At 36.5% G+C, this 22,818-nt stretch overlaps 1 protein-coding gene across 4 annotated transcripts; it reads left to right on the forward strand.

The window, feature by feature from the left end:
- The first annotated feature begins 2,737 nt into the window (after nt 1–2,737).
- On the forward strand, nt 2,738–18,687 carry lat (linker for activation of T cells). Of its 4 annotated transcripts, none has more exons than XM_042504587.2 (13): nt 2,738–2,951; nt 3,061–3,414; nt 9,292–9,401; nt 10,559–10,598; nt 11,592–11,620; nt 12,916–12,973; nt 13,769–13,830; nt 13,982–14,014; nt 14,331–14,373; nt 15,793–15,857; nt 16,074–16,112; nt 17,102–17,155; nt 17,468–18,687. In XM_042504587.2, the coding sequence occupies exons 3-13, from the start codon at nt 9,299–9,301 to the stop codon at nt 17,554–17,556; spliced, it is 615 nt and encodes a 204-aa protein (XP_042360521.1). In that variant the 5' UTR covers nt 2,738–2,951; nt 3,061–3,414; nt 9,292–9,298; the 3' UTR covers nt 17,557–18,687. The 4 variants fall into 4 exon arrangements, with proteins under 4 accessions (XP_042360521.1, XP_042360522.1, XP_042360519.1 ...); XM_042504585.2 differs by having other exon boundaries at nt 2,744–2,951; nt 16,062–16,112; XM_042504586.2 differs by having other exon boundaries at nt 2,744–2,951; nt 3,124–3,414; nt 16,062–16,112.
- Nucleotides 18,688–22,818: the final 4,131 nt, after the last annotated feature.

Here is a 22,818-nt window from a genome sequence, read left to right on the forward strand (position 1 = left end):
CAAAGCCCACTGAGCCCTTTGGAAATAGTTGCTCTCCTTTGTGCCTGTTTAGGTAAGAATTCATTGCATTGGATGATGGTTTGGATACACTTTGGACATCAGAGGCCTGCAACACTGTTTTAGCTGTAGTTGCATCTAGCATAGCTTCCAGTTTAAGCTGCTCCCTTTTCCTTTTGCTGTTGTTTTTCCAAGATGTGCTTTTCCTTTAAAGTTTCCACCTGAGCAAGCAGCGCAGGTCTGTTTGTCTCTGCCTTATTTGCGCAGAAGAAGTGGCGCTGTTTTTTTCTCTTTATGAACTCCTCTTACTTGTTTGCTTGCCACATAACAAACACTCTGGAGTAATCATCACCAATAACTTTAAGTCCTCATGTTCCCATATCAACCACAGTTTCTGAAATGAAGTCACCATTTAACATGTTTTTTGCTTTGAACAACGCTTCACACCCTTCTTTTTAATCATCAGGTAATACTCCATCCATGACTACCTTTCACTTCACTTTCACTTCAAATGTTGACCAACATCAAGAGTACCTTTAATTTCTGATTTTTAGACCATAAATTGTATCTCTCAATTTACTAGTCTTATTTAGCTTAGCTTTTCTTGAGATCTGAAACACTTAAAGCCTTTCTGCAAGTGCTTTCAACAGTCAGTTTAACAACACATTTTTCTTTGTCCTTTTGTGCAACTGTGCAGTTTGCATCGTCAAATTGCGCAGTAGCCTCCATAGACATGTCCATATCATTACACGCATCCATATTCAATTTCTTTTTTTTACCAAACACAGATTAACTTTCTCAACAATGCGCACAGTCTCACAAAGTTAGTACATTCACTTGTTCTCCGACTTTGAACACCAATGTATTAGATTTATGCCCGGTAATATGAGCAGAATGCATACAGAACATCATTGGCCATCCATAAAATTTGTCATGCTGCACATATCTCCCGTTGGGCACCATGATGATCCCGGGAAAAGACTCTTGTTTTGTTGCTGCCACACAGGTGGATGATCTTGATCCTTTAAAGGAAGCATGCAGAATAACCTTTCAGCAGATTTTGTCGTCCTCTTACAAAAGCTAGATTTGGAAACCAGGACACACTTTTTTTACCCCTTTTTTTCCAGCATCTAAAACACAGAAAACTGCTGCTGCTGCAGTTGGCTACTGCTGCGATGGTGAAGCTCCTAAAGTAACTTTAGCACAGTTTTTTTGACTGGATATATAGCGGCTAAAGCCACTGAGAGGCTGCCTAGACGGGCTACTAATTGATGCACTCGCCTGCCTTCCATCTGCTCTTTGCCTGGTGAAAACAGTTCCACTTCTTCTTTTCCTTAATACAGTTTATTTCTCACCGTCATGGTCTTCAGTAAAACATGCATAACTCACCATCTGTGTCCATAAACATCAGATGAAGAATAACTTCACAACTACGATCAGCATGACAGGAGACAGCGTTGTGGTCAAAAAACAGTTTGTGCTCCTTCTAGCAACACACCCGTCACTGCATGATCGTTCCTATTAATATTAACACACACTCAATACCACGACAGTGACCCCTACAGGACAGATAGCACACTACATGCATTTACATCAAGAATGGCTCACATAGAGGGATTTCTTCAAATTTGGCACAAACGTCCACATGAAGTCAGCAATGAACTGATTACATTGTGGTGGTCAAAGGTCAAGATCGACGTGAACTTGCATCTGTCTCATTCTCATGATCGCGATATCTGAAGATGACGTTGACGGAGTTTCCTCAAATTTAGCACAAATGTCCACTTGGACTCAAGAATGAACAGATTGGATTTTGAAGGTCTAAGGTTGCTGTGACCTCACAGAACATGTTTTTTGCCACAACTCAAGAATTAATATGTAATCGTGATATAATTTCACAAAAAAATGTCTGTTAGATAAAATGTTAAAGTGAACACATTTTATTTTTTTTATCCAAAAAGATTAAAATCAACTTCACTGACATAATGTTCTGCTAGAAGACTTTTCTGGTCGTAAACATCATAACTCAGGAACAGAGGGGGAGACATTTTGTCAGATACTTATCTTGGGTGCCCACTCAAAAATCGTAATCCTCTGTGCTGTAGGTTGAAGATGTGTGTGAGGAATCCATGTTGTCACAGACATGGGTGTAAACTGTGCAACTTGACTGGCGAATGGAGGCACACAACCGCATGGTGGTAATTGTAGTTTCTCTTGAAAAAAACTTTTTGGTAACGCTCTTGATTTTAAAAATCGAAATCTCACCTTTGCGTCAATTGCATTCAAAAGTTCAAAGTTTTGCAAAGCCTTTATCACTCGACTATGATGTAATATGACATTTGATGAGGTTTGAGGAAATAAGAGGGTTGGTTCTTTTGACTGTGGACTGACTTTTTATTTGTGAAAAAAATCGTAAATGGTTCAAAAAGTTGCCCAAATCATCACAAACTCCATAGAACTCAAGTGTTTTCCAGCCTCTTTTCAGCAGGTGTCCCCTCTCCTCCTCCACTCATGGGGGGGTTCTCTGCTGTGCTCCCCCTCTGTCTCTCTTCTCTCCGCTCTTCTCGTTAGAAGGAGAAAACGAGGCCGAGCGAGAACAGGAGAGGAGTGAAAAAGAGGAGAGGAGGACTCTGCTTCCTCCCCTCGGTGTGGTTTCCTGTTTGTAGGTGGGAGGATGTCAAGACGGTTGCAGCAGCGTTCACACAGCGCTGCAGCTTTTTAACACCCCGCGACGCTCTGAGGTGTCACAGTTCCGTCTCCTGATTGGTTCGAGGTGTTTGTGTGAAACTTTTTTTTTGTTTTTTGTGCCGCAAGGCCTCTTCTCCAGTTTCCAGTTGCAGTTTGCAGTTGAGATCATCTGAAAGAGGGCAGTTTGATCAACCCACACACGTTGTTCACTGCGACTGAGCTGTGAACTTCTATGGTAGCTGGTTGGTTGGTGACTCACCTGGTTGGTGAGTCGACCTTTGCAAAATTTTGTCACACTCTCTTTAACTGTAATCTTGTGCTCAGGGTTTAACCATTGATGATTTTTTTAATTCTTTGTGTTTTCTGAACTCTCAGAGGCTGATGCTGTGTCTTTTCGGACAAACGTGAGCTGATGGTGGATCGTCACTTTTCTTATAGGAGGGCGAGAAAGCATCACAGGATCTGCGGCGGGAGGTGAAGCGAGGTGATTGGGTGCAGCAGCCACGGAAGAGGAGAGTCTGACAAAGAGGGAGGAAAGAGCTGAAGTGGGTCGCTGAAGGTGCGGATCAGAACGTGAGAAAGAATTCTTCAGACATGGTGGATGTTTGGCTACACTAGTCGCCTCATGTGGACCAGATACTCCGGGGGGACACAAGACCAGCAGCAGGCCCCGAAACTTCATCCAGTCCTCCTCGTCAACGTACAACTGCCGTCTGTCCTCAAGTTTCGGTGAGTTCTCCTCCATTTTTACATCCTTAATTGTGAACTCTGCGTGATGGCTGAACTTCAGTCTGCTCCCAGCATGCACCTGGAGTAAGTGAAGCTGAGCACTGAAGTGGATCTGTACGGTTTTCACACTGAGGCCTATTGAAGGAAGCCAATATTTATTTCACCGCACAGAAGCACATAGAGAAGTCTCTGGGTTAAATATTTATTGTTTTTGGTCGCTCGCTCTTTTAATTCACACTTTTAATTAAATTAAAACTTTTTTGATCCCAACGGAGGAAATTCACAACCCACCAGGCAGTTCACAAAGTAGTAACATTAAAGTGATGAATACATTGTTGTATTAAATATTTTAATTCAGGAGCATAGCAAGCATTTTTTTTTCTAGATTGGGTCATTCTGCAACTTTCACTTTTGGTACCTAAAGTATATTATTGAAGCTTCTACTTTTGTACTAGCAGAATATTTCTACACTGTGGTTTTAAAATGTAGGTATTCAGGTGCTCTGATGGCATGGCTTGTATTATTTTTACTCATCTAGAAAATGTTTCGAGATCAGCTCAGATCAGCTCCTCTCACAGCACAGCAGAGTCACAGGCAGCCATCTCCAGAGTTCTGGCTCCAAATTTATGTTCATTTTGAAAGATTCAAAAATGCAGCCGACCAATAGAAACAAGTGTATTGTGGTATACGGTGCGGACTGTAAACCACCACATGTCCTGGTTTCAGGTCCAGGTGGCGACCTTTTGTTGCAAGTTGCAGTTACAAGTTGCGAACTACAAGAAAATGATCAGAAATTCTGAACAAAAAAGAAAAGGAATATAAAAAAAATACAAAAAATGATTTAAAAATATATAGATATAAAATTATTAACAAGAACATTAATAATTACAATTATTATTATTATTCAAAATATAGTTTTCTGTATATTTTTTTTATTAATATTATCTTCTAATGACTCAGTCTCTCTCTTTCTCTTTTTCTCTCTCTCTCGCTGTCCCTCTCTGTCTCTCTTTTGTCTTTTTTTAACCCTTTAAAAACAAGTAAATTGTATTGATTTCTTTCAAAACAGGGGAAACAACAAGCTACTTAACAGAATATGGCCTAAAAAAATTAGTAAAAAAAATAGTAAAAAGTTACAAAAAAATATCCAAGGATTAAAAAAAAAAACAACAAAAAATGGACAATGAACTAAAAATGTGCTGTAAAATAAAAGAAATATATGTTTTTATTTTATTTTTTCTGCAATATGTTTTAAATATAAAATTATTATAGTTATAAATATAGTTTTCTTTAAAATAAATTCCAATAGTCCTCCCCTCTTTTTAAAAGAAATACATTTCTTGTCAAGATGGTCACTGTCTTTTTTTTTTTAACCCTATGTTTTCAAAAGAAATCAAATCAGTTTGCTCAGTTTTCAAAGGCTTATAACAGCCGTCTGAATGCAGCACAAGGGGATCCAGGTTTCAGAGGGTTAAAGGAAAATGTGGCATTTTAGAAAACAGTCATTAAAGTCAGATGTTTAGATTGATTCCTGGAAGCTACAGCTAGTTAGCTTAGCTTAGCATAAACACTGGAAACAGGGGGAAACGGCAAGAGGAACACAATCCACCTACCAGCACCTCCAAAACTCACTAATCAACATGTTGTATCTTAGTTCTTTTATCAATATGAAAACTTATTAATACAAAACACAAAATATATAAACAGCTGTTTAGTATTTATTAAGGGTCTATGTGCAGGACTATTTCTTTGCTGGGAGTAGTGACTTCCTGTTGCTGAAGCTGACAGTAAATGAGCAGAAACTCCAGGAAGCTGCTGAGTGTTTTTAAAGCCAATATCACAAAGATAATCAAATCTGAACTAGTTACTGCTGCTGCTGCTGCTGCTGCTGCTGCTGCATTTATACATTTATCTGACAGCAACAGTTATCAAATACAACCAAGTGATGATTTTACAAAATGCTCAGTGGTGAAGAAATGCTCACATCCTTTATTTAAAGGTTCATTGTGCAGGATTTAGAGGAATATATTGTCAGGAATGGAATATGATATAAAAAAAAATAATGTATTCTTTAGTTTATAATCACCTGAAATAAAGAATCGTTGTGTTTTGTTTACCTTGGAATAAGCCATTCTTATCTATGGATTCCACCATGTTGCACTGCCATGCTGAACATGTGGGTCTTAAGTTGTCAGAGAACAAGACTAAATCAAAACCTAGTATATAGCTGGAACATGTATGAAACGCTTAAGGACTTTTAATTTGAAACAAGACGTGGCTGACATATACACTGTAATAGATTTTTGTTCACCTTAACATTGAAAGAGCAACGGCCAATGGAAAACACCAAAATTCATGTCATCACTCACAATAGTATTATTGTATTATTGTAATAGTATTCCTTCTTCATCACTCACTCACTCATACTTTTGTGTTTATAGGGCAAATTTGCCCAATAGTTAAAACAACAACAAAACAAATCTTAGAGGGAAAAAAAACAAGGTAAGCAACACATGGAAAAGGTGCTTAAAAAATTATAACAATTCTGTAACATAATTTTAAATAGGTAATTTTGAGAATTATACATTTTTTTCTGATATTTTCCCCTAGATTAAAAAAAAAAAAATTAGCTAAATCTACTAATTGGTTGTTGTTGTTGTTGTTATTGCTCATTGCCTTTTTTATGTTTTTGAAAAAAATCACTTTGCTCAGAGTTCAAAGGTTTAAATACTTGTGTAAGGCGCTTGAAAACAGCACAAGAAAAGGGATTTCAATCCAGACTTCAATGGGTTAACAAATTTTTCTCTACATTGACCTGAGTACAATTTTAAACTTTTAAAAAAATTTCCCACACAAACATAGTAGAATTTGTACATCACTCAAGGATCCAAATTTGTTTAAGTCATGTATCATTATCATTATTAATTGTACATTTTTGTGCAATAACACAATGAACATTTTAGGAACTAGTTATGAAATAAACCGTATATCTGTCGCTCTGGGGGAAAACCCAAATGATCATCATGGTCCTTCTCTTTAATCTTTCATATATGTCACCTTTTATAGATTACATCTATCTTTTCCTGTCACGCCTCCTTTCTTTGACCTTTTTACACTCATTTCTATTCGCCAGCTGCCTTTAATAAAATCTTTTTAGGGAGGTTCATTGTGTGTGTGTGTGTGTGTGTGCGTGCGTGTGTGCGTGTGTGCGTGCACGTGCGTGCGTGCGTGTGTCTGTGCCTGTGCGTGTACGTGTGCATGTGTGTGTGTTTGTGGGGACACAAAACACGCTTTTAGCTGAGCAACATGGCTTCCTCTCACTCTGCAGTGCTGTGAGGAGCTGACAGACCTCTGTGGAAGAACATCATGAAGAGTTTAAAGATATATTAAAAGTTGTCCTAATTAAGTTCATTAGGAGACGACGATTGCAGTGTTTGCAGTGGTAGAATATAACTGAGTCTTTTTACATCACCTTCTACTTCTGCTGCATTCTGCTACAGCTTTAGTTACTTTACAAATTAGGATTTTTGCACATAAAGAACTTAAGAGGTTGTAAAACATGTTTTGTTAAAATTTTCCAACATACAAATGCGGCTGAAATAATTAGTCAGTTGACAGAAAAATAGTCAGACACTATGTTATTGACTGAAAATCATTTTTCATGTAAAAACTTTTCATGGTTCTAGATTCATTAATGTGAAGATTTGCTGCTTTTTCTTTTCAATAATAATTGTAATATTTTACTAATAATGTTAATGTTTTGACAAAAGTCACTTGAGTCACTCTGTGTACAAGACGTTTTGCACAGGTTTCTAACGGTTAAGTGCACATTGTCTTAATTATGCTTAGTTTGACTTTTACCGAAGTAAGATTTTCAGCGCAGTTCTTTTACTCGTAATAGAATATTTTCACAGTGTGGTTCTCGTACTTTGACTGCCGTAAACAATGTGAATGTGTGTGGTTGTGGCAGGTTGATGTGAAGGTTTCCATTTTCACTGCGTGTTAGGGGATTCAGGTGTTTTCCAGTCTCTGGAGTCAGTCTGTGATGTGTTCAGTGGAGAGTTCAGCCTCTCAGAGGAAAGAAAATGATGTGCACCAGTCAGTGGCTCCACATGTGACAAGAGATGGTTTTCCTTCCTGTGTGACGCACTTTTGTGATTATCATCATGTTTTTCTTCTGATGCCTCAGGAAACTAAAAACCGCCACTTATTTAAGTAAATAGTGCAGGCGTGTTCATCTTGAAATCATGGCTTCCTCTTGATAATAATGATTTAGACTAACAAAGGGCCCTCTGTAGAGTGCAGATCTCAGTCAGGCGAGCAAGCAGGCTCATCACGGCCACTCTAGACAATCTTTGAATTCCTGATGCAGCACATTTCAGAAGTGTCCCCGAAATTCACACCTCATCTATTTTTTTGACAGTGCCACTGTGTATTGCACAGTGTATTGTATTGTTCTCCTGCTAACATGCAATGTAATGTAATGTGAAATATGTGTACAATGTAATCGTGAATGTACTAAATTACAAAAAAAAAACCATGCTCAAATCCTCCATGTCATTCATAACTGTACTTTGAACTTTGTGAGCTACAGCACAACAAAGGAGGAAATAACAGCAATGACAAGTGCATGACAAGTAGACAACAAGTAGATAACAAAACAATTAACTACATATTCTACTTAATTACTTATGGTGGGAGCAAAAATATAAATAAAAATGACCGCAAACAAAATCAGCAAGTCTACAAAATTGGGTCAACAAAAATGCTCTGCTTCCCGGTGCAGTCTGACCCCGTGCAGCAGACAAAAACTAATCTAGGTCGCAGTCATGGAAGTAGGAATGTGGTGCAGTTACACCTGCTGTAATTGTTCCTCCCAGTTCCTTCACAGTCAAAGATGGTGGCAAAGATAACCAAAAAAATGTGTATTTATTCATCTTGTATTGTGCCTAACATTAGTGGATCATAGCATATGTGGCATGGAATTAATCTGAAGGTGCTGTGGTTCATTATGAGACCAAACTTTTTTTTATGGATGTCAATTTTTCAGCCGTGACAAAGGCCAAAATGTGGCCTGCAAGAAACTAAGCTGATTCCCAGAAAACTAGCGGCCCCTTACAGACCGTTTGGAGGAGTGAGGAGTCAGCGGTTAATGATGGTATAAAACAGTCAGTAAAACAAGTTTTTTCAATAGTTATGAATCATATCAGCCAAGAGAGGTCCTGGAGCATACAGTCATACATGTGCTCACAGAATATTAGGCTGATTGGTCCAGTAGTTTGGGAGATTAGCTGCAGACAGACAGGAAGCTTCCACACACTAGGTGGGTTTCTATTAACCCTCAAATTACAAAAATTGTAATTGCAAATATAGATTATGCCTAATGAAAACACTTCAATTTTGCATAAGTTGGCACAAGCATGCTGCAGCAGGTGCTAAAAGAGGTGTTAAAGCATTGCGTAAAAGTTGAGTGGATCATCCGAAAGTTTTGAATCCACAATTCCTCTGTGAAATCGTGGACTATCACCTTCCAAAAAATCCCTCATACGTGGCCGCTCCCATTTCTAAAATATAAGTTTTGCGCAAAGTCACTCACAGACCTGGTGGAGATAATAAAAGACAGAAGAAGTGCACATGTTCTCAGATAAATACATGAATGTGGTAATGTGCCATGCTGGAGGTGTGCCTGCTGTAAAACATTAAATTATCCGTAAAGTAACAGCCTGCCTGCTTTTCATACCTCTATGTATGAACCCAAATATTCTCTACTCACTTCACACTGGTGTACTCAGACATGAGGTCTGCAGATTTATTTTGGTTAACCTGCATGAATAAAATGGCTGATGGTGTCATGTTGTCGTCCTCTGTCCCACTCAGATGAGACATGGCCGTCTCCTGGCTCGTCTGGTTTTTTGCGACTGCCATCTTCGTCTCCATGGTCCTCCTGGCTGGCATCTGTCTGCACTGCAGGAACGAAGGCCCTCTGGGTAGGATACGGTCTCCTTTCACTCTCGAGTGGTCCACCAATATTGGTTTTTAGAGGCTGACACTGAAACCCATTATTACTACTTAATGAGACCAATAATTGGAACCCATATGCATTTTCAGTAAAAATGAAAATATGCCTTTTCACAAGCATCTAAAGCTCTGAAACCTGAGAGAATTGGTTTATTTATTTCTGAAAAAATCTTTGGAAAAAAGGCATTGAGCAACTTGAAAAGATGTGCTGCATATTACAAAAGAAAATGGTGTAAGGTAATAACAAAATGTTCTCACAATTAGCTGGGGGAAATTGTATGATATTACCAAAAAAAAATAGGGAATAATGTCCAGAAATTTTCATTTATATCTGTTATCAAAATATATTTAAAGTTATTGCTCAAAATAAAAAACAAATTATATATTTATCTTTTTTAAGCACTATCTTAAGGTCATTGTTGTTGTTTTTTTATTTTTAACTTTTTTTGTTGCTTATTTTCATGTAACTTCTTTCTAAATTTCTTCCTAATTTTTTGGCCATTTTTTTGTGAGGTTGCTCGTTGCTTTCTTCCTCTCGTACCTGAAAGAAATGAAGACAATTTGCTTAGGTTTTTGAAAGGTCAAATGCCTTTAGCAAATGTTTAATCAAAACTGAAACGTCCAACATCATATACAGTAAGTTCCCTGCAACTGTTTTTCCTAAAGTTCAGTGAAAATTTAAATTTAAAAAAATGAATGAATAAAAATATCTCCCTGATGTTTTACAAAGTAAAAGTTCCTCCCATGCTGACACGTTCTTGGTATGTATTGCAGACTTCCTCTCCTGGTGCTGATTGAGTGTAATACTAGCACTTTTCCGTCAATTCATTTTATCAGCAATCATTAAGATAAAACAAAGACAATCAGCAAAATGCCAAATATTAGCCCCGATAATCAGCCAGGCTGATGATATTTTGACACCTACCCTGCACCAACATGAGGTTAACAGCTGCTGTCCATCTTCACCATCACCTCAATGTTACGGCCTCTGGCTTTAAACCAGAGTAATGATTTCACACTTATGATGGACGCTGTGGTTTTTGGTTTCAGCTGCTGACAGATTCAACATTGAAATCATTTGAATGTGTTGAAATAGTTTTTATTTCTTCGTGTTTCCTCCCACCAGTCTCCATCAGGCAAATAAACGCTTCAGAGGAGTACATGCCGTAAGTATTTTCTACTATGACCCTACACCCTACACACTGAAATTAAAAAGTTTGCAATCAGCACTTATATTGATGATTTTCTTCTTTCTTTTGACAATGACTATTTGCACAGAGATTCTTTTCAGACCGTGCAATTCAGACACCAAATCTGTTATTTATATCTGAACAGTTTTTGCCCCAAAAGAAGAAAAATGAATCAAACTTGAATGTAGTTGAATACCCCACAGTGTTTATGACAGTGGAGAATACTGTCAGAACTTACATTTTGAATTTGTTTTCCAGTCCAGAAAAGCATCTGTGACCTTTGATCATTATTGAACAACATCAGCACAACTGGCCTCTTAATATTGACTTTGTCTGTTTTTATTTTGGGCCCTCTGCAGTCTTCTCAGGGGTTAGAATGAACAGGTTTATACTGTGATTTGTCAGTCCATAGTATGTCCAGCTGATACTCCAACAGTGCTAACTCTGGACTAACCCTCTGTTATTATTGTCAGGTCTGAAGAACAATTTTGCTAAAGTTGCCTTTTAATTCCTTCTTGTTATAGACATTATTTTGCACTTATCACTAAAACAGGAACCTGTTTCTGTTCGGATCTGCTCACATTTTGATGCTGAGCTTTAAGTTTGCTAAATTCCTCTATTGTTATGTTACTGTTGCTCAGAGAGATCATGTCTCAGTCCAGCTGAACCACTGTACAGCATTTTGTTCTCCATGTACTAAACAAACCCTCCATACAAAATAACATTTATTTGTAAAGAGGACATTCTACAACTTAAAGTATGAAAGATCATACAAACATCAAATAAAGTCCTCTTACACATCTGACTGGACCCAGTTAGGCTTTGGTGGTGGAGGAATCCAGACTTTCACCAACAGTAGTGCAGATGAAAGATAACATATTTTTACAGTACAAAATTCAGCTTTTGCCTTATGGTGTTAAATGACTTAATGATTGATATATATATTTTTTTTTGATATCTTTCAAACAGATCCACTCAATTCAGAATCATCCATCCATGTAAGTCTGAAACACCTACTGCTGTTAATCTTTGAATGTAAAACATTCAACATGTTACAAGAGGCAGCTCAGTCCTTTTTTAAAGTATCTGCCTTGACCTCAAGTCAATGATTAATGTACTTTGTTTTATTACAGAAAATATTTGCAAATGATGAACATACATTTTTTATTTATAAATAATACATGAACCAATAATTAATCTAATTATTTCTCATGCAACCACTATAAGTAAAATAGGACTTAATATCAAAATCAAGTGTTTTATTATGAGATATCAAAAAAGTGTTGGGGTTTGGTTTGTCTTTGATTGTTTTTATTATTATAGTTTGAAAAGAGCACCATAAATACAATGTATTGTGTTTTTAAGACCTGAAATCTTTTTTTTGACTGTGTCAGTTTCATTAATAATTTGGATTATTTGTAGTTTTACATTTCAGGGGTAAAATACAAACATTAGTAATTTCCTGTTCACATCAACTAAGTTTTGTTTCAAAAGTTGGTTGAAAAGTCACATGTTCTTCTTTAAATACATAAGTAAAAATAAATGTAAATGCTGTTTCCTGCGATTGACATTTTACATATAGAAAATAACACATTGTTATTAAATTTGTCTTCATGCTTCATATATTGATAGAGTTCTAATTAAATACATTCAAAATGTCTAAAGTGATATAATATTAATACTGTAACCCTAGATAATATTTAGGTTTTTTTGAGACCTCATACTTGATATGTTTTTGTGGGCATCTTTACTAAAAGTATTCTGTCATATCTGGTATTTAAACTTAATATTTATTTTATTTCTTGCTTTTTTCTTTTTTCTTTTTTTTTGTTTGTTTCCTTTTTACCAAAAGTTGAGTGATTTTCAGGTGATAACTTAAGATGCTGTCATATGACATTTCAATCAACTTCTCTTCTGTATCTGTTATTCTCACTGTAATACATAAGGTAAAACTGATAAAATGTATAGTCATTTAATCCTTTTAAATAATTTCTGATAAAAATGAAATTATGCTAACCACTTCTGTTAAAGTGGGTGGGGGGAGTATTAAAAAATATAGTGAATTGAAGGGTCAGCATACTGTATATCTTGTTTTCTACCATGGCAAGTTTTGAGAAGCTGCTGAAATTAACAGGTCACAGCAAATTATATTGCAGAAAATAACTAAAAAAAAAGGTAATATTTCATAGATTTTGACGAGAACTCTATGCTGATGATCCTGTCATTTATGTTGGTCTTCTTTTTAATGTTGAAAGTCGATAATGATGATGACTTTTTCTCTGTTGACTTGCAGCCCAGCCGTCCACAGATCTGAACTCCATCCACCTTCCCTCCAACCTGCTGTCACCTTTGTAAGTTACATTTATTGGAATATTTTCCATATTTGCTAAAGATTTATCAGCAATAGTCAAACAAACCAAGTCAATACTTAATAATACTAAAAGTTGTAGTCAGTTACTGTAGCATCTCTCTTTCTCTCTCTACAAGTCCTTATTTTGGACCTTTGTCTGCTTTACACTTTTATGATACTGCATTTGTATAAATCTCTTATTGGTATTGTTATTATTTATCTTCTCTGTGTCTGTTTGTAAGGCATGTGAGGAAAATATAAAATAAGGAGCCAGGTGGGGGGATAATATTCCATCTGTAGAAATTTCAATTGGATTTCTACAGATGCGTCTCTATGCTCTAGATATTTCCAAGCATTTTCTGGGTTAGTCATAATGTGACAAAAGAACGATAACATTGGCAATATGTGACTTTAATCTTAGAAATTCAGATCTTTCTCTCTTAATATTATCCCCTTCCCCTGACTCAGTTTTTTTTAATGTAAAACAGTAAAATGTCCCTATTACGCTTTCATGTATTTTATCTTTGTGCTGCTGCAACACCTGAATTTCCCCTCAGATAATCAATAAAGATGTGTCTTAAGTCATCCTTAAAATTGCATTTGAATAAAGTACCCAGAAGTACTCAAGTGAAGTACTTGAGTAAATATATTTGGCCACATGGCACCACTGCACAAATCTAAGTAGAGTTAGTATTTTCTAGGAGATGAAAACTTGGACTACAGATAACAGATTTGGACAGAAAATGTGTATAACTGTTAAACATCAGATGTGCTTTTCTTTTGTTTTCACACTCAGCTCACCTTCAGCTGATCCTTTAACTCATCGTAGACAAAGATCCTTCACTCCAACAGAAACTGGTGAGGTTCTGTTTTTCTTGTCACAAGCTTAGTTAATTATGTGCGTCGCTATCCACCGAATTATTGTCCTCAGATATTACTACTTACTACTTTTACGATTAGTACTTTAATCTAAAAATATATTTAACAATCTGCCTTTTCTGGCCCACAGAAAGTAACCCAAGTTATGAGAATCCAGTAGACGGTAAGGTTACGTTTACTTAAACTGCAACAGAAAATGCAACTTTTCCACTGTAATTAGGAAAAGGGACCTTTACTGTCACAATCAGTCATTTAGATGATAGTAACTTACATTGTAATTATTTGAATCTGCACATTTCTAGGTTGAAAATATTATAATGATGAGCTCTGTCTCTTTTTAATGGCTCTGAGAAATATTTGCAAATGTAGAAGGTAAAACCAGTGGACCTGATAGGCATATTGATCTTGTTTGTCTTAACTTGGGACTTGATTGTTGGATAATGATTTTGGATGAGATGTTGATGTGTTGCCTTCTGCAGGTCCTAACTTCACTGAGAGTGATGCAGAGGACCCCGGATACATGTAAGTGTCCTTCTTCAGACAAACCTCTGGTGTTTTGGAGTTTTTGTGGGGTTTTTTTACTTCTTCATTTTTCAACCTGGACTCTATTTTGCCATGTTTTTGTGTCAAACCGACTGATGTGATCAACATTTTTGAAATTCATCCAGTATTAACTGAGACTGCTACAATCACTCAACGCCCAAAATATAACCATAACTATCTATATGTCCAAAGAGGATTATTTTTGTGTCTCAAGTGTTTCTCGACCTTTTGCTTAATTGCTTAATGTACTGTATCTTTTTCCAATGCAATCATCTCATGTGGAGTACCACAAGGCTCCATATTAGGGCCTATTTAATTTTCCTTGTATATGATTCCCTTTGAGTCTGTTTTCAGAAAATATATCTCTTACCTTTTTATGCTGATGACACCTAGCTGTACCTCCCGCTCAAATCTTGCAATCAGTGCATTATAAACTCCCTTTTAAATTTAGAATGTGAAATCCTGGATGGCAAAAAGTATCCTCCAACTTAGCTAAAATAACACAGAGCTCTGAATCTTTGGCCAAGCAGTCGAATCTGCAACCACAATCAGTTCCCCTGGATCTTTGTCTTTTCTTTATATCATCATTATGAAGACATGCCTGACCACACTGCTTGGAGCAACATGTATTTTGTCTTGTTGTTTGTGCAATACAGTTTTTTGTGTTATGGTTGTCAAGATATTGTATGCTCATATTAATTCACTTACATTGTCCTATTTATGCCTGTATTACTTGAACTTGTGTTTTGATTTGATCATGCCTCTGTTTAATGTAATCTCTTTATGAAGCACTTGCTCATTGTTTGTTGTTTTTAAATGTGCTCTATGAATAAATCTGACATGACTTGACTAAGTCTCGCTCAAGGACAAGCTTCGTTCTGAAATCTTACAAGACTTGTACTCTGGTTTAAATAAATAGGGGCGGCCATTGAACTCATTCACATTGTCAAAATGTGTTAAATAATCATCCATGACATTAAACAATTGGACAATATCTGTTCAGGAACACAAAACACAATTTTCTCTCACTCATGTTTTCAGCATTGTCTCCCTGCAACAAGTTATGTCCTGTGAGATTTCAGAACAAGACTTCTTCATGAGTTAGACTTAGTCATAATAACAGACCGCATCAAGCAAGGAAGAGAGAGACTTTTTATTCATTTTTTGGCAATTAACCAAAAAATAAATCACTTTTAATGGACCTATACTGACATTGCACAATTGCCCCATCTGGTTTCACTGCAGTCATTACACGGCTGCAGTTCTCTCGCTAAAAATTTGACCAGTTTCAAAAATTGTTGTTTACTTTAGTCACTGAGACACAAAACAATGAAAAAGACGGTCCAGATAGAAAAATGCCAGGCCTGATTGTCTCTTCTTCTTCTTTGGTTTCTGCAGAATCGTATTGCCCGAAGGAGAGACTCCTCAGACCAATCAGAGCCGAGCCTCAACGCCAAGTTCAGGTACAAGTTTGGGAAACAGAAACAGTAATTCAGGATACAGAGTCACTTGTCAGTAGGGTAAAGAAAAGGATAAGAAAAAAACTATAAACTGGAGAGAACAGGAGAGGATAACTATATCACATAACTTGTATTATGATGCTTTTATAAAGTAATAAAGTATTACCTGTCTTTTCGAGGTCACCTGTAAATTAATCAACTGTGTAGTTTCATCCACAGATGTTCAGCACGATTATGAAAATGTCCCAGAGAAAAAAGGTGAGTTTTTAAAGGAGCATTCTGTGGTTTTATTTTGGTTTTGTCTTTGGTTAAAGTCTTATTTCATGTAACAGCCAAAAACTTCACCACATGTTGTATTTTCCTTTCAAAATATGCAAGAACAGAGTCAGTCATCAGATGTAGACAAAAAACAAAACTCCTTCTGCGGAAACTTAAAACTCCTTTAAATTCTGCAACACTATTTTAAGCACTTCTTATCAATCATTTATTAAGAGTCTTTTAACTCTTTCATTTATCTGTTGGTTTAACGTGATGTCTACGAGGGCCATGATCATGTTCTGTCAAGCGAATTCACTATAATGCCTTCAGGCCAGCACTACAAAGCAGCCCTTAGGAAAACAAATCAGTATATTTAGTCCTTTATTCCTTCTGCTATCAGGCTGCTAAATGTTGATAGCAGTCTTTTTAAATGACTTTTTTTATTTTGTAAGCACATACAGTAGTTGGTGTATTATTGTGTCTATTTTTCTTCACATGGCAGCAAGAACATAAACACTCTATGAATATATTTAAGTAATGTGCAATGCATTAGAATTTACTTAACTTATTTTACTAACTTATGTATTGAAGCATGGAATTATTTTCCTTTAATTTCTTCTGTCTGGTCTGTGTGATGTGAGTCAGTATGCACGAGAACACACCAGGTGCCAGTGTGCATCTGTATATATGTATATTTGCCCGTGTATTGATGTCTCTGACATATTATTACTGCTACTGAGTGCTGTTTGTTCCTGTTTGTCAGTTTTTGTTTGGTGTGGGTAAATTGTAAAATTGAAATAACCTTCTGGGATGAAGAAACTTGTCTAAATCTGAATCTAAACTATGTCCTTTTGATCAGTTATTTGCCTTAATTTTAACATTGCTCATTTGAATATGTATATTTATTGAGCCTCCCAAATAAACACATTTACAAAGCCCTTTATTCATTCTCTAAAAGCCCGCAGTAACTATGTCTTCTGTGTTTTCAGAGGAGAGAGGAGAGGAGAGAGACTATCTGAATGTGGAGCCACGGAACTTTCAAAGTGAGTTTTCGGTTTGTGAGTACTTGCGTGATCCTGGTGGTGTTTCACACAGGAAGCTCTGGGTTTTTTGTGAGGTCACCTGAAGGCCCAGTTTGTGCCTGTCATGTGTCAGCATTACATTCAGTCTCAGAGCTGCTCAGCATCCGCTCTCTGAAACATGCCTCTTTGGTTTAATACTGTTTAGGGCTATGATATGTGTTTTTTTGTCATTTGATTGGACGAGAGGAGTTTCGTGAGTGTTGTGCGGATTATCATTAAACATAATGTGAGGGATGAACTCACTGTGATGTTTACTTTCATGTTTTCCTGCAGGATCAACACCAGACGTGTCGGCTCAGAGCGACAGTGATGACGATGAGGGGAACTATGTTAACGTGATTGAGGGAACACAGACTGAATGACCACAGTGAGCTTTTTTAAAATGCCATCCACACTTCCTCTTCTACCTGTAACTCACGATGGTGTTTATTTAAAAGTGCTGACGGACTGAGAGCTGAAACTGAGGAGGAAGAGGGAGTCTTTCTCTCCATTTCTGTAGGTTCAGCTGAGGGAACATTTCATAAACAGGCAGAGTCTGATTTATCATCAGTGGGGGGGTTAAAACTAATATCCTGCCAGCATAGTTTTATTTCCTAAAACACCATTCAACGGCCAGGGGCAGAAAAATGTGTCTATACTGCTGATGGCAAATTTTAAAAAGCCTTTATTAACCCTTTGAAACCTCAGCAAATTGACTTGATTTCTTTTTAAAAATATGGTAAGAAGGAAATGATCAACAAAAGAAGAAATGACCCAAAAATTAAAATGTGTTTAAAAAAAACAAAACAAAGAAATGACCTGGAAAAAGTTCTAAAAAATTTAAATAATTTTGTAACTTAAAAAAAATTATTTTTGATTTAAGAGTGAACGTTTGTTTCTCTTTAAGGCATATTTAGAGTGCAGATTTTGACCTTATGCTTAATTAAAAGGTACACAAAATGATAGCTGTTACTCTTGAGAAAAACATCGGTGTCTGAACCAAATCCAACCAATTCTTCCCACAGTTTTGAAAAATATTTTAACCTGGATCAGAGACAAAGGCTGCAATGTGTAAATGTGATTGTTAAAAATGATTATATAAAGGAAAATCACCCAAAATCCAGGATGATATAACAGTAGGACAGCTGAGGAAAAACCAAAACCAAAACACAATCATTTCACCTGTCAGTCTTGTCCTGTTTCTCTCCATCTAACATCTAACTAAATCAATCAGAAGAGCTAACCTTTGTAGTTTTTTATATTTTTGTTCTTTTTTTTCCCTCTACAGTATGTCTAACATTATGAGAGGTTTTTACATACATTTCATACAGCTTTACTTTGATTTTACTGACAACTCCTGAGAACGTCTTAATTCACTTTTTTGTTTGTGGTGTATTTATGTGCTGTTACCATGGTTACTGTTGCTGCCTCTGGATCTGTTATATTCTTGTGTGAACTAGATTTTTTTAAGTAACTACAATTCAATTAAACCTTCAGAAGAACTTTCAACTCTAGTAGATCTTATTTCTCATGAGTTACTGCTACTTTCTTTTAACATCCATTTTTTTCTTTTCTACATACTTTAACATTTTATTCTGAGATCATTTAAGATGATTTATTCATTTATTAGGTGGTTGGGCAAAATATTTGTACGAACGCTATAAACTGAATTAGTATTCCACTCATAACTACCCAAATATGAACTTTGTTTGTGTGTGTGTGTGTGTGTGTGTGTGTGTGTGTGTGTGTGTGTGTGCGTGCATGCATGTAAAGGCAGACTATATGTCATAGTATAACATAAAAAAAAATAGCAATTTGTATAGCATGTCAAAAAAAAAAAGAAAAAGAAAAAAATCAAAAAAGTGGAAAAAATGTCACAGTATAGCAAGTCGAAAAATCTGGACAAATGCCATCGTACATCATATTGAAGAAAAATTCATAGCATAACATGTTGAATTTTTTAAAATTTTCATGGTATAGCATGTCAAAAAGAAAGGCATGCATGTTATGTTGAAAAAATCTGGAAAAAATGTTTAAGTAGGCCATATCATATCATATCATATCATATCATATCATATCATAGGCCATATAAAAAAGTCATAAAAGGACCTATAGTATGTCAAAACAATTTGTAGAAAGTATGTCTTTTTTCTTTTACCAACTTTTTTTTTTTTACCTATTTTGACATTATTTTGACAATATTTTCATTATTATTGTAGAATAAAATTAAACCGCATCAACTTTCTGTGGTTGAAAAGATCATTTTCAGAAGATTTTTTGTGTATGAATTGTTTAAGTTTGGATCAGTTTACATACTACATACAGTACCCAGGCGCCCCGTTTAAAACAAATCATCAAATGCAACTGTAACATTGTCGCCTGTGATCAGACCCTCAACAAGCTTTTTCTGGATCCGCCTGTTTACTCCTGTGGGAGAGCACCCTCCATCAGAGACTAACTGAGCTACCTTCCCCGAAAAAAAAGGATCAACACTCAAAAGACTCATTGGCACCTACAAATGCGGCAGTTATAAACATTTTGGCAATATGATACGCACCCAGACATTCACAGCATGTGGATATTTCAACCACCATCAATCCAGCAATGAAACCTTAGAGCAGAAGGAATCAGCACATCAGGCCATCCACAACCGCGTCAAAAACTTCTCCAAAGACAAATATACTGGATTCTCAAACTGGATGCTATGACTTTCCCAGGCTTAAATGAAGAAATTGACTTCTAAACATTTTTATAAAACTTTTTTTTCTCTCCACTGTGGTTTTTGTTTGTTTGTTTTTTTGTTTTTTTGTGTGTGACACATCTTACATGTTACGTGATCACTCAATTAGGAAGCACCTATCTATTTCACACCAGTACAGTACAATGACGCCCTGAAGAAAGCCACTAGGCTGAAAAACATCTGCATTTCTTTTTTCTTTCTGTATACTTTCCTTCGTAACTATCCTCACATACACGAGCGCCTGTGACCGCCCACAGACCACTCCACCACAGCTGGGAGGTAAGCTGGTCCTTGGCTCATTTTAGTCTGTGTTTGCATTTTTTTAAATCCAGACACGTCTCTGTCTAACAGATAAGGGTAAAAATAAGGATGTCTTAATTTATATCAGGAGGGGGGGAATGTTACAAGTTGTTTGTGGAAATTCAGTGGCTTTTCGTCAAAATTTAGGTCAAGTCCAAACACTGAAGGGAACACTGAGTATTTTCAGGCATTTTCAGTGTTTTGGGCCGTTTTTGCAACATCCTATACTATGGAGTGTCTCAGCACACTATTTCATATGGTTTTATGTGGTTTTCAGATGTTTTTTGGACATTCATTCATCTTCCGTAACCGATTGTCCTCACAAGGGTCGCAGGGGGGCTGGAGCCAATCCCAGCTGTAATCGGGCGGAAGGCGGGGTACACCTTGGATAGGCCGCCAGACTATCGCAGGGCCAACACATATAGACAGACAACCATACACGCTCACAGTCACACCTAAGGGCAATTTAGAGTCACCAATCAACCTGAGCTGCATGTCTTTGGACTGTGGGAGGAAGCCGGAGACCCCGGAGAGAACCCACGCAGACACGGGGAGAACATGCAAACTCCACACAGAAGGGCCCCCGACCACGGACCTAACCCTGGCATTTTCTGTCATTTTTTGACATCCTATTTTATGGCGTTTTGGGCAGTTATTGCAACATCCTATGCTATGGTGGGTCTTGGCACACTATTTTATGTGGTTTTCAACTATTTTTTGGACATGTAATATTTTGACATTTTTTGCCAAACTGTAATTTGTCATTTTCGTTTGTTTCTTTGACATATTATTTTATGGTGTTTTTGTCTGTTTTTGCGACATCCTATGTTTGGACGTCTCTTGGCATGCTATTTTATGTGATTTCATGTGGTTTTCAGCTGTTCCTTGGACATGTCATATATTGACATTTTTTGCTATACTATAGTATGGCATTTTTTGGTCATTTTTTCAACATGCTATATTATGGTGTTTTTTGTTGTTTTTGCAACAACCTATGCTATGATGTGTCTCAGCATGCTTTTTTATGTGTTTATCAGCAGTTTTTTGGACATGTCATGTTTTGACATTTTTCATTCATTTCATTTTTCATGGTTTTGGCCGTTTTAATAACATTCTACGTTATGGTGTGTCTTGGCATGCTATTTCATGTGGTCTTAAGTGGTTTTCAGCTGGGGTTTTTTTTGGACATGTCATATTTTAACATTTTTCACAATACTATAGCATCGCATTTTCAGTTGTTTTTTCAACATATTATATTATGGTGTTTTTGGCCATTTTTGCAACATGTCTCGGCTTTCTATTTTATGTGGTTTTCAGTTGTTTTTTGGACATGTGTTATTGTGATATTTTTCGCCATACTATAGTACAGCTTTTTCACTGATGTTTTCAACATGCTATTTTATAGTGTTTTGGGATGTTGTTGCAACATCCTGTGCCATGCCAAGTATCTGCATGTTATTTTAAGTGGATTCATGTGATTTACATGGCCAGACTTTAGACGTGCATTTTCTGTAGTTTTTCGAAAATGCTATTTTATGGTGTTTTCGGCTGTTTTTGCAAAATTCTACGCTATGCCATGCCTCAGCATGCCATTTTTGTGGTTTTATGTGGTTTTCAGCTGGACATGCTTATAATATGTACGATGGAGGATTAGGGCTATGCTATAGCATGCCTTGGTACACTATTTTAGGTTGTTTTCAGCAGTTTTCAGCTGTTTTTGGGAGATGTCATATTTTGACATTTTTGCCAACCTTGCATTTTCGGTCTTGTTTTCGACATGCTATATTATAGTGTTTTTGGCTGTTTTTGCAGCATGCTATGCTATGGCATGCCGTGGCAGAATATTTTAGGTTGTTTTCAGCAGTTCTGAGCCGTTTTTGGGAGATGTCATATGTTGACATTTTTGCCATACTATAGCCTTGCATTTTCGGCCATTTTTTCAACATGCAATATTATAGGGTTTTTGGTTGTTTTGATAACATGCTATGCTATGGCATGCCTTGGCACACTATTTTAGGCTGTTTTTAGCTGTTTTAAGCTGTTTTTGGGATGTGTCATATTTTGACATTTTTGCCATACTATAGCCTTGCATTTTGGGTCATTTTTTCAACATGCTATATTATAGTGTTTTGGGCTCTTTTTGCAGCATGCTATGCTATAGCATGCCTTGGCACACTATTTTAGGTTGTTTTCAGCAGTTTTCAGCTGTTTTGGGGAGTTGTCATATTTTGACATTTTTGCCATAGCCTTGCATTTTCGGTCATTTTTTCAACATGCTATATTATAGTGTTTTTGGTTGTTTTGATAACATGCTATGCTATGGCATGCCTTGGCACACTATTTTAGGCTGTTTTTAGCTGTTTTAAGCTGTTTTTGGGACGTGTCATATTTTGACATTTTTGCCATACTATAGCCTTGCATCTTCGGTCATTTTTTCAACATGCAATATTATAGGGTTTTTGGTTGTTTTGATAACATGCTATGCTATGGCATGCCTTGGCACATTATTTTAGGCTGTTTTTAGCTGTTTTAAGCTGTTTTTGGGACGTGTCATATTTTGACATTTTTGCCATACTATAGCCTTGCATTTTCGGTCAATTTTTCA

Source organism: Plectropomus leopardus, chromosome 18, assembly GCF_026936395.1.
Source record: "Plectropomus leopardus strain MGB_pleo_1.0 chromosome 18, ASM2693639v1, whole genome shotgun sequence".
NCBI classification, from domain to species: Eukaryota; Metazoa; Chordata; class Actinopteri; order Perciformes; family Serranidae; genus Plectropomus; species Plectropomus leopardus.